This window comes from Bos javanicus, chromosome 3, assembly GCF_032452875.1.
Source record: "Bos javanicus breed banteng chromosome 3, ARS-OSU_banteng_1.0, whole genome shotgun sequence".
Classification (NCBI taxonomy): Eukaryota; Metazoa; Chordata; class Mammalia; order Artiodactyla; family Bovidae; genus Bos; species Bos javanicus.
In genome coordinates this window covers 15156172-15168641 of record NC_083870.1, presented here as the reverse complement: position 1 = coordinate 15168641, position 12470 = coordinate 15156172, and the positions used below count along the sequence as shown (strand labels likewise).

The following is a 12470-nucleotide window of genomic DNA, read 5'->3' as shown; positions in this document are numbered from 1 at the left end:
TGGACACTGATAAATCTTTCTTCATAACCTTGTCAAGAGCCAACATTTTACCTTCACCATATGGTGTATATTATCCAAGTACAGGGACTTGCACACACTCAATACAAATCAACAGTTCCTGAAACATGTTATCCATTATTGGCAAACTAGCAATGCAATAATTTTTTTTAAAAAATGACTCAAGCCAAGTTATTGTTTCCCATGCCTCCAATCTTGCTCTTTACCCACCAAAATCAATACATTAAACTGGCATTAAATCAAAATAATATTTCTAAAATCCAAATCAGTTCCTATTGATTTCCTGCTTAAAACTTTTTGACCTTTCTTGACAGATAAAAATCAAATCTAAGGTTCTCCATGAACTGAACATTGCTTAACTTCCTACCACAACTCAGATAACTAAATCAAACTACTTACTATTTTCAAAATACATGTACTGCTGTTTCATAATTTCATGGTCTGCAAAATATTCTTCTATTTACAAAACCCCTCTCTGCCCCCATTCACCAAAACCTTATTACTCCTTCTAAACTAAGGTGAATCATTTTGTGAGTCATTTCCCAAGCCATAGTATACATAGGACACTATACCCTCTTTTAGGCCACCAATATATAAGCTATTATTACAGCACCTATCACTTTGTACTGTAACTGTTCCTGTCTGTATCCCCCTACTAAGCTGACATCCTACAGACAGAGGCCATGTCTTACTTTGGTACAATCGCTGCCAAATACTGAACTCAATACATGACCGTGGGATGTTGACAGGATTCCTGAATATAGATGTCAATGTAAAGAATTATAGAAATAAATAGGCAGAGGAAGCTTAAATGTCTTGAGTGGGCTGCTTCACCCTCAAAACTCTGCAAAGTAAACAAAGCTAGATGTGGAAAAGTCAAGAGCAGGACTCATAACACACACAGACTCACTGGTGATTCTTACTGCCCGGTCAGTGCGGAAATCCTCTGTGTCTGGTTCATCGAGGTCTTCCAGGAAATTATATTCCGGATCATCATCATCATCTGCTTCATCTAGGGAAAAAAAGTTTCAGACACTTATTCAACTGTAAACTCATATCTCCAAAGAATATTTAAGATGTTCAGCACCACAGGAAATCTACTCTGTGGTAGATAAATAAAAGCACATTTATTCTGAAGTTTTTAATTTATTTATTTTTTGGCCACACCATGTGGCTTGCAGGATCTTAGTTCCCTCACCAGGAATTGAACCCAGGCCCTTGGCAGTGAAGGCAGAGTCCTAACCAGTGGACCGCCAGGGAACTCCCTATTCCGAAGTTTCTAAACTACTTATTCTTCTTTTCCTCAGTGCTTCTGTATAGATCATCTCCCACAGCTGACTCATCTCATCTATTCTCCCCACTAAGCTAAGTTCCTTCCTCGCTCCAAACAAGGCTTAAATTTCTCAAAATGCAGCCAAAGTCAAAAAAATGAACATATAATTTATCTCAGTAAACCCACTTAGAGTAGTGCATCTCATTAAAATAATATTTTTCCAAAATTCTTTATACAAAGGCACTGACAGTAAAAGAAAAAAAAATAACCCTAATTCCCAATAATTAAGGAATGACTATAATTAAGATGCCTCAGTATAAGACAGAAGATACATGCAGAATTTAAGCATTATATACATGTTCAATATATACATGACAAAAGTACAATACTCATATAGCACTCATAAGCATGACGAAATTATATCCCTACAATAAGACTCAGAAATAACTAAAAATACACAAAAAATACTAAGCATTTGTTATATACGAATACAGAAATATGGCCATTTTTCTCCCTCATAATTTTCTCTAATGTTGATGCTATCATGTTGTTTAGATTCTGTCTCACTGTTCACACACTGTTGGCAAGGCACAAGCAGGGAAGCTGGAAGAAAACTCAGGAGTCATAGAACTGCAGACGTGTGTCTTCTCTCCAGGCTGGCACAGCGGCCGTAGCAGCAGACACGCTATATTCTCTCGTGGTTGACCCCGTCAACACACGGCCATAACGCAGCCTCAGGGGCTTTTCAGGTGGAGCTTTCATATGTTTACAGAACAAAAGTGGCCCATGACCACTTGGTACATCTGACATACATGCACAGTGCTATAAATGACCTCAGCTGCCACCTAATCGTGTGACTATAAAACGTGAGGCGAGTGAGAGAGGCCGTGGGGCAAGAAAGCCTGACCGTCAGCATCTTGGCTAACCTGCTCTTTCCTTACATCCCACCCCTTCAGGGTCTCTCGCCTCACAATCCACGTGCAGTCCATCTTCCACGATACTCCCTTGGTGAGTTAGCACAGATCCTCGAACCCACGTTCTACACAGCAGTAGATGCTACAACAAACAGTTACATCCCCAGTGCAGAGCGAAACGCAACACCCGGTGTCACCTGGAACTCATGTTGCAGTCCTTGCCCTCATGGGGCTAGAAGAGCCCCCCACTGCATGTGGAGTGCCTTTATCTTCCATGGCCAGCCCACCGTCTGCCCTTGTGAGACTGCAGGAAAGCCTCGACAGGGGCAACTCCACCCCTGCAGGGCTTTTTACTAAGGACCCGCAAAACCACCCACAGGCACCAGGCCCACCCATTCAAAGAGGGATTTCTGCAGCATTCACAGCCCACCCACATGATTCCTTCCAAATGCTTTCACACTTCTAAATCTGCAAGAGAGTCAGAAGTTAGTAACACATCACAGCACACATCCTTCACAGAACCCTGTTCTAAATCTAGGACACAGCCTTCACAGTACACTGTTCTAAATCTGCAAGAGAGGACACAGCTAGATCTAAAGACAGGACACAGCCCTAACAGTATGCCTTCACCCAATCAGCCCACATTTGCATCTGTGTAACCCAAAAGCAGCCCCTGCCAGCTAGGGCCCCCTTCAGGCTCTTCACACTTTGAATGGTGCCGTGCACGCTCTCCCTCTACTTCTCTCAGTAAGGGCTCACCAAATCCTCCCACAGGAGGCAGCCCACCCCTTCGAAGAGGGGCTTTTTGTGGCGTTCACAGCTCAATCACGAATCTGTAGTTTCAGAATCACAGCTCACATCACGAGTTCATGTAACTGCTTGTATCTCTTGCTCTGGGTGCTTCTCACACCTGGTAAACTGCTGCTCCAGCTGCAGTTGCCTCCATAGCTAGTGTCTGGGAGTTCTGCATTCATCCACATGGTGTGGATGACAGCATTAATCCATTCCATCAGGGTATGTGTTTGGTTAGGCACTCCCTGCATGAGTCACCTAGCATTCTGCAACCTTTGTCTCAATGAGGGGTGAGTGGTTATACATGCCAACTGTTCTATTCTGTCCCTGGAACAAAGGATACCAAACACTCCTGTGTCCCAGACTCACAAAAGCTATGCTGCCAACGGTTCCCCTTGCTTTTGCTGAAACTGCTTACCCAAGTCAACCAACTCCACCTGAGTATATGGGCAATACGTCGTGAACTCAGTCACACTGGGGGCCCCTTGAGGATGCTCCCGCTGGGCCATAGGCTGCTCATGTTTCACTTTCTGCTGTAAATAGGGCCTTGTCAGCATCGTCCCTCATTACCTCACAGTCCGAGGCACTGGGTTCCTCCTCAAGGCCATGCATCTCTTGTTTCACCAAGAAGGCAAGGTTCCAACTTTTCTTCTTCTCTTTGCAACTGGCACACTTGCATGGCATCACAAAGGGCACTATCCATATTCGCCTTCAAGGCAGTTAGGAAAATCCACCCCACGGTGCCAGCAGCAGTCCATACCACCTTGTCAGGCAAACGGGAACTCACCACCTGTAATGCCTTTTCAATGCTATCTGGTGAACTACCTGCCACTTCCCAGTCTTCCATCAGCATCCACACTGAGAAAACTGCGGCCTCCTGGTAACACATGCTATGTGTTGGAGCCTCAGGCTCCTCTACCTCGGGGGTATCCCGTCAACTATGCCAATTGTCTTGCTGTTCCTCACTGTGCACGCTATTCTCTGAACCCAGGGTAGGCAAGGCGCAAGCAGGGAAGCTAGAAGAAAACTCAAGGAGTCATAGGAACTGCAGACTGTTTTTTCTCCCCAGGCTGGCACAGCAGCCGAAGCAGCAGACACACTGTATTCACTCATGGTTGACACAGCTGACACACAGCCATAATGCAGCCTCAAGGGCTTTGTAGGGGCAGCTTTTATGTGTTTACAGAACAAAAGTGGCCCATGACCAAGAAGGTACATCATGATGCACAGTGCTTTAAGTGATCTCAGCTGTTACATAACCATATATCTACAAAACGTGGGGCGAGAGCAAGAGGCTGTGGGGCAAGAGAGCCTGACCACCACCATCTTGGCTAATTTGCTCTTTCCCTACAGACTGCTAAATAAAAATTGTGAAGGAGTCAATAAAATACAGAATTGTTATATTAAGGTGAAATTCTTCCCAAGACAACTTTAGATGAGCATCATCTAACAGAACTTTCTGCAAGGCTGGAAATGTTCTAATACATATGCATTGTACAACAGTAATCACATGAGCCAACTGAGAACTTGAAATGCGGCTAGCGCAACTGAGGAACTAAATTAAAACAAAAACACCTTACCACCTTACAGCCATTAAACAGAAGAGGGAGATCTGTACACATTACAATAGAAAGATCTCTAAATTATAGTAGGTGAAAGAAGCAAGTTGCAGATGCAGGATAACATGTATAGTATGATGCCTTTCATGGAAAAAAAGATAAATATGTGCTTGATTAGATACACAGAAAATAGTTCGAAAGAATTAACAAAGACTGAAGAATGGAATTCTTCCTTTCCACTTTGTGCCCTTCCATAATGTTTTGATTTTTCACAACAAATGAGTATCTTTCATTAAAAATAAAAATATATACACAAACATCTTTGATTCACCATTACTGAAAAATCTGTACTGATAAGCCCCAGTCTAACCTGATAATCTTTTAATTTTTATTGGAGTATAATTAACATACAATGCTGTGTTAGCTAACCTGATATTCTTTACTCAACATTTATTCTGTTTCCAATATATAAATCTGCATTGTTTGTATATAGTTATTTAAATGTGAAGTCTTTTTCACCCATTTATAGGTTATCTCCCCAATAAAAATGTTTTAAATCCTTGGGAATGGAATCCTGTCTTCCTAATCTCTACAGTACTTTCTACGTAAGCCTCTTTAGAGCAGATTCTTTACAAATGTTGCGAATAATGTAAGTTCTGGAGAAAGCCTATATCAAATGGATACTGTACATACGTTTGGACCCCCATCTGTTTAGGTGCAAGATCTACAAAGAAGGCTTCTGCTTGTATCATACAAGTGGGCCAGCCGATATTCTCAGAGAATTCATTTGGTAAACATGCTGAAAAATCATTTGGGAAGGTTTCTTCTGAGTTCTGCTTGGCTTTTAGTACCTTGATTGTGGAACCTACCCTCTGGGTCTAATTACTTTGTTGACTGATATTAACACCCATTGTCAGCATCTACCCAGCTGATCTCAATGTGGTGTACCCACTCCATTAGTAGACCTCTTAAATTATTTTTTGCAAATGACACTCTTAATAGAAGAGCAGATGGTACTAGGAACATATGAAAATAACCACATAACACTACAAAAATAAACCAGCATATGGCTGAAGTTTGGTTCTATGATCTATATCTAGCATTATTTCCTACTTACCAGCACTCATTAAACTCAGCTGGTAGATGTGGTTTATAAATCTACCCGAGTCACTGCATTCATATTCTCTTTTTTAAGTAGATCCTACTAAGGAAACAAAACAATTGTTTTAAAGAAAAGATTTTCACCCTCCCCACTAACCATTATTCCATTTCCTCAATTGACCCTTATCATACTCTTCTATTCCTCCCATGCCAGTAGTTTCCAACCTTTAGGATACGTAAGAATTAGATCCCTAGACGATACCCATTAGAGATTCTGATTCAGTAGGTATAGGGCAAGGCCCTGGAATGGAATTTACATCTTAACACCATCCAACACAAACATCCTAACACACTCTGATTCTGATTCAAATTCTAGACACTAACTATGAGAAACACTGTCCTGCTGCTGCTGCTGCTGCCGCTAAGTCGCTTCAGTCGTGTCCGACTCTGTGTGACCCCATGAACGGCAGCCCACCAGGCTCCCCTGTCCCTAGAATTTTCCAGGCAAGAGTACTGGAGTGGGTTGCTACTGCCTTCTCCGTGAGAAGCACTGTCCAAGCTCCCAAAATCCTGACAGCCAACCCAGTCTGACCTTTCCTCCTCAATAGCCAGTATCTCAGCTCTTTCAACCAAGGTGTTAACAATTAAGGCACCAAAGCTGCTGGACTAATAAAGCCACGAGACGTAATCACTATCGATACTTTGTCTTAGCTTAGGTCTAAGGATAAAATGCAGAGCTTGCTTATGAAGTATCATATGCATTTAAAAAATGCTTTCATGCCCCCTGAGACTTCTTTGAGACATGTTCCTGGAAAACTAAACTGGGTTCTAATTTTAGCAGTATAACAAATGGATTCTGAAACACAAATAACACAATGAATTTCTGAGACTTTTATAAAATCGATAGAATTATCTTTGTCCCTGTTCATTTCTTTCTGCAGAGGTTTTTGAGCCTTGTGAGCCTTGGACTTTGAGATGGGTTGATAGAAAAAGGAAATGTCAATAAATGAACCTCAAGAAAATTATAAATCTCCCCAAAGAAAGTGACATAAGAAATCTTCATGTATGTAGATGTGGACATTTTTCCAGGGAGTGGCTGCATAGCTTTCAGCACATTCTCAAAGGGGTAAGGAATCATCTGGAAATCACTACAAACTAAGGCAATCTCTCATTTCCTCTACATTTACAGAAACACTGCACAAAATGATGTGATACCTGATTTTCACTACAGTACACTTAAAAAAAAAATCACCAAAAACAATTTTAACAATCTTTATTTCACTGTTTTAAAGAAAGAACTTTTACTTATATTCTAAAACAAATAAGGGTTGCAGCAAGGATTCTTACACCACGTATGACTGCAGTCAAAGTTGCTTGTGTCTGATCAATTCTCCTTCCCTACTTCTGGAAACACTACCACTTCTTTTGAGTAACTGCTTATCCCAGCCATTGTTTATGAGGTGCTGCCAGTCACAGACTTCCATGCCTAAACAGTCTTCCTATCAAAGCCACGCAACACCAAGAGAGTGGGTATGTGATCAAACCAAACCACAGTTGCTCCTCTGGACTTTTAAAACTAGAGCCTGTAGAAGAGATTTCTTCTGATGTGGGAACAAAGCAAGAAGTGAATGGTGTACATATGATCATATTTCCAGCCTTGTAGAAAAAAAGGTTTAAGAATCGAGTTGACTGACAAAAAGAAGTACAGGTAACAGCTGTAGAGAGAGAAAGTGGGCCTAAACTGCCTCAATTCCACTGCAGGCTTTTCTGCCCTTTCCAAAGTCTGGTTTTATTTGCCCTTCAGCAAGCTGAGAGTTAGGATTCTTTCACTTGCATCAGGAAGAATCTTAACTAACACGACAGTCTTTGAGTAAAATGATGTGCTCTCATGCAATCATATATAAAATTATATGTACATTTATGTTTCAGAGGCAGAATCTTAGCAATCAAAAGATTCCCCAAAAGACTCTTTAACAGAAAAAAGGGAGGGGGGATTTAACTACTGATTTAGAGTATACTGTTAAATACAAAATTAAATCAACTGAAAACATCCCTTTCCTTAAGATTTTAACTAATGAAAATTTCACCATAGAGACCATGGACAGAGAGGACAGTAAATGCAAACAAAAGCAGTTACCTTCATTCCCCACATCATCATTCATAAGTCCTCCCAGCCACATCTTCCAGTCCTCATCGTCTGCTGTATTGGGGTCATACATGTCTGGGGTGATGTCTGGAGCTCGGAGCTCTGCCTCTAGCTGCCCCAAGGGAACATCTTTCAGTGGCATCTTAGAGCGAGTTCGGAAAGCAATGAGACTGTCATCCATGGGCTAGACAGTGGGGAAGGAAACAAAAGTCTATCACTGGATGCCTGATGCTTTCAGCTTCTCCAAACTTCATCATACCCTGTGTGCTTCTCTTCTTAGCTTAAACCACAAGGTCTTTTCTCGAAATCATTTGGGTTTATTATTCTTTGAGAAACATTAAGGACAATGACATCAACTGTTTTTTATTTTTCCTTGTTGTTTTTTGTTGGTGGTGGTAGTACCAATCTCTTTTTTTTAAAGGTTATATTCCATTTATAGTTATTATAAAATACTGGTTATATTACCCACGTTGTACAATATATCCTTGTATCTTATAATGACATCAGTTTTAAAACCAAAATTTCAGCACCATCACCAACAAAAAAACGAACAAAAAACTTGATGTCATCCTTAAATTAAGATAAAATTTACACACCATAAAACTCACTCTTTTAAAGTGCATAACTGTGTAGGTTTTACACTTGAATGACCACCACCATCTAATTCTAAAACATTTTCATCACTCCCAAAAGAAACTCCATTTTTCCTAGCAGATGCCCCCCATTCTTCCCTCATCCCAGTCTCTTAATAATCACTAATCTTTCTGACTCTATGATTTGCTTATGATGGAAATTTTATATAAAAGGAATCATACAATATGCAGCCTTTTGTCTCTGACTGCTTTCACTTAGCATGTTTTCAAAGTTCATCCATCCTGTAGCATGGTATCAGTACTTCATTCTTTTTTATTGAGAAAAAAGGAAAGAAATAGAGAATTGTGTGTTCATATTTTTCCCCACTGATTAATTGGGTTGTCTTTTTATTGTTGAGTTATAAGAGTTCACTACCTATTACAGTATTATAATCAAAGGTCACAAAGATTCACTCTGTTTTCTTGTAATAGTTTCATCGTTTTAGCTCTTAAATTTAGGCGAGTTATCTATTTTAACTTTTGAGTGTGATTTGAGGTAAAATCAAACTTAATGCTTTCACATATGAATTTTCAGTTGTTGCAGCACCAATTGTTTTTCGTTTATTTTCTATTGTTTTTCCAAATTCTTTTCTCATTTAGGTTATTAGAGAATACCAAGCAGAGGCCCCTGCTGCTATACAGTAGGTCCCTGTTCGTCACCTGTTTTAAATACAGCAGTCTGTACATGTCAATCCCAAACTCCCAGTCCAGCCCTCGCCCCCAGTCTTCCCCCTGGTAACCATTAGTTTGTTTCTAAGACTGTGAATCTGTTTCTGTTTTGTAAGTAAGATTCAAAAGGATATACGCACCCCCATGTTCACTGCAGCACCGTTTACAACAGCCGAGACACGGAAGCAACCTACATGTCCACTGACGAATGGATAAAGATGTGGTACATATATACAAACGAATGTTATTCAGGCATTAAAAACAAAAAAAAGGGGGACTTCCCTGGTGGTCCAGTGGTTATGACTCCAGGCTTCTACTGCAGGGTGCACAGGTTCGATCCCTGGCTGGGGAACTAAGATCCCATATGCTGCACGGTGCAGCCAAAAAATTAAAAAAATAAAACATTAGAAAAAAAAGAAAGAAGTAATGGGGTCTTCCTTGGTGGTACAGTAGTTAAAAATCTGCCTTACAATGCAGGAGAATCAAGTTCTATCCCTGGTCTGGGAACTAAGATCTCAGTGGAGCAACTTAGCTCACACCCCACAACTGCTGAGCCTACATGCCACAACTAGAGAGCTCGTGTGCCACAATGAAAGATCCTGCATGATGCAACAAAGATGCTATATCCTACAACTGAGACCCGATGCAGCCAAATAAATATATATATATATTTTAAAAGATACTCAGAGTATATTTTTTAAAAGAATGAAATAATGCCATTTGCAACAACATGGATGGACATACTAAGTAAATCAAGTCAGGTAGAGAAAGACAAGTAACATATAATATTACTCATGTGGAATCTTAAAAAAAAAAGACACAAATGAATTTATTTCCAGTTACTGGAGCACCATTTGTTGAAAGACTATTCTTTCCCCATTAATTGGTCTTGCCACACTTGTTAAAGATTAAAAAGTTCAAAGTGAAGTCGCTTAGTCGTGTCCACCTCTTTGCAACCCCATGGACTGTAGCCCACCAGGCTCCTCTGCCCATGGGATTTTCCAAGCTTGAATACTGGAGTGGGTTGCCATTTCCTTCTTCCTGACCCAGGGGATCTTCCTGACCCAGGGATCGAACCCAGGTCTTCCGCAGTGCAGGCAGACTCTACTGTTTGAGCCACCACAGAAGTCCTAAAAGATTAACTGACTACAAATTAATAGGGTTTTGTTTTTTTTTTTTTAATTTTTCCTTTATTTTTGTCTGCACTGGGTCTTCACTGCTGTACAAGGGCTTTCTCTAGCTGCAGTAATCAGGGGCTACTCTCCAGTTGTGGTACGTGGGCTTCTCATTGTGATGGCTTCTCTTTTTGTGGAGGACAGGCTGGAAGGCATGAGGGCTTCAGTAGTTGCAGCAAGCAGACTCTAGAGCATGCGGGCTTCAGGAGCTATGGCGCAGGGGCTGAGCTGCCCTGCAGTGTACGGAATCTTCCCAGACCAGGGACTGAACCTGTGTTCCCTGCAATAGCAGGTGCACTCTTAACCGACTACCAGGGAAGTCCTAAGAGTTAATTGTTATACTCTCAATTCTGTTCCACTGGTCTATGTCTATTCTTATGCCAGGACAAGACTGTCTTGATTACAGTAACTTTGCAATAAGTTTTGAAATCACTAAGTACAGACTTCCATCTATTTTCTTTTTCAAGACTGTTTTGGCTATTCTGGGTCCCTTACATTTCCATGTGAATTTTAGGATTAGCTTGTCAATTTCTGCAAAATAAGCAGCTCGCATTTGGAAAGGGGTTGTATTGAATTTGTAGATCTATTTAGGAAGTTCTCCCTAGACTACTACAATAATATCCCAACAGATTTCTGTTTCCTCTCTTGCTCTCCTATAGCTCATTTCCCACAGCTTAGCCAAAGGGACATTTTTAACATTAAATCAGAAAATATCACAAAAAAGCTTTTTTAAATGTTCCCAGATCTTTTAGATGCCTGCTGCTGCTGCTAAGTCGCTTCAGTCGTGTCCGAATCTGTGCGACCCCATAGACAGCGGCCCACGAGGCTCCCCCGTCCCTGGGATTCTCCAGGCAAGAACACTGGAGTGGGTTGCCATTTCCTTCTCCAATGCATGAAAGGGAAAAGTGAAAGTGAAGTCGCTCAGTCGTGTCCGACTCTTCGAGACCCCATGGTCTGCAGCCTACCAGGCTCCTCCGTCCATGGGATTCTCCAGGCAAAATTTAGATGCCTGCCTCCTGCTTATTCATATCTCAGTTCAAATGCACCCTCAAGGACTTTTCTAATCATCCTATGTACAGCACTACAATAGGCACTACCTTATTTCCTTGCTTTTATTTAGTTCATTTCTTACCCATCTCTGAAATAATTTATGCATTTATGGTTTATCTCTCTCCAACAGACAATAAGGTAGAAGAGGAAAGACCTTTTCTGTCTCATACACGGTTATTCCCCACCTTCAGTCATTCAGTATGTGTATGAATAAATGATTACATAAGAACTATTATATCCCAACACAATTACTCATTCACTCCAAAGTAGGGTGATCAAATTAAGTGACCCCTGGGACTCCCTGGCAGTCCAGTGATTATAAAACTCTGCACTTTCACTGCAGGGGGCACAGGTTTAACCACTGGTTGGGGAACTAAGATCCTGCATGCCACTCAACTCAGCCAAAAAAATTTTTTTTTAATTTTTAATAAAAATTTAAAAAATTAAATGGTCCTTTCAGAGCTGTTTTATTCAATATTCTGTTTTTAAATTTTAAGACAGACATATTTTTCATTGACTGGTAAGACTACTGGGGAAAACCTAAATATTAAAAAGAACTACCTAGGTCACCTGAAGCTATCACAACATTATTACCTGGCTATACTCCAATATAAAATAGTTTTATAAATAAAATTTATGCTTAAACTTATCAAAAATAGAACTAGCTAATGATGGGATTTAGAAGGTCATCATTTGACAATAACCATAGTAATGATTGTTTCAATCAAGAATAAGCAATGGATGCTAAAATAAGTGGGTGAAAAGATGTTTTACCTCAAAAAAAAAGATACATATTAATTGATTTTAAAATGGAAAAATAACATTTTTACAGCAAGGAGAAAAAAAGCAGACACCACCTTAACCATATGATCAACTTTAACATGACAGAAGTCACGTGCCTCCCGAAATGCTGCACTGAAAAGGACACATCGCTTTCGGGATATCTGTGCCAAAAGTAAATCACCTGAATAAAACTATGAGAAACTATTAGAAAAGTCAAAATAGAGGAATAGTCTGTTAAATAACTGCTTCATAAGGTTCAAAAATGTCAAGGTTATGAAAGACAAAAAAAGATTGAGAAACTGTTCCCAATTAAAAGTGTGTAAGAGACAGGACAACTAAATACAACATGGAATCCTAA

General features: G+C 40.3%; 1 protein-coding gene across 8 annotated transcripts in view; it reads right to left on the bottom strand.

Moving 5' to 3' along the window:
• Nucleotides 1-12470, bottom strand: part of LOC133245097 (GON-4-like protein) — an 88650-nt gene that overhangs the window by 35836 nt on the left and 40344 nt on the right. For all 8 annotated transcript variants that reach the window (XR_009735601.1, XM_061413008.1, XM_061413005.1 and 5 more), the window contains 2 exons: nt 7795-7987; nt 929-1030 (listed from right to left, as the gene is read on the bottom strand). Coding sequence is in view for 7 of the 8 variants with exons in the window: in XM_061413008.1 (XP_061268992.1) it covers nt 929-1030; nt 7795-7987 (295 nt within the window). In the remaining variant the exon portion in view is untranslated. The remainder of the gene's footprint in view (nt 1-928; nt 1031-7794; nt 7988-12470) is intronic.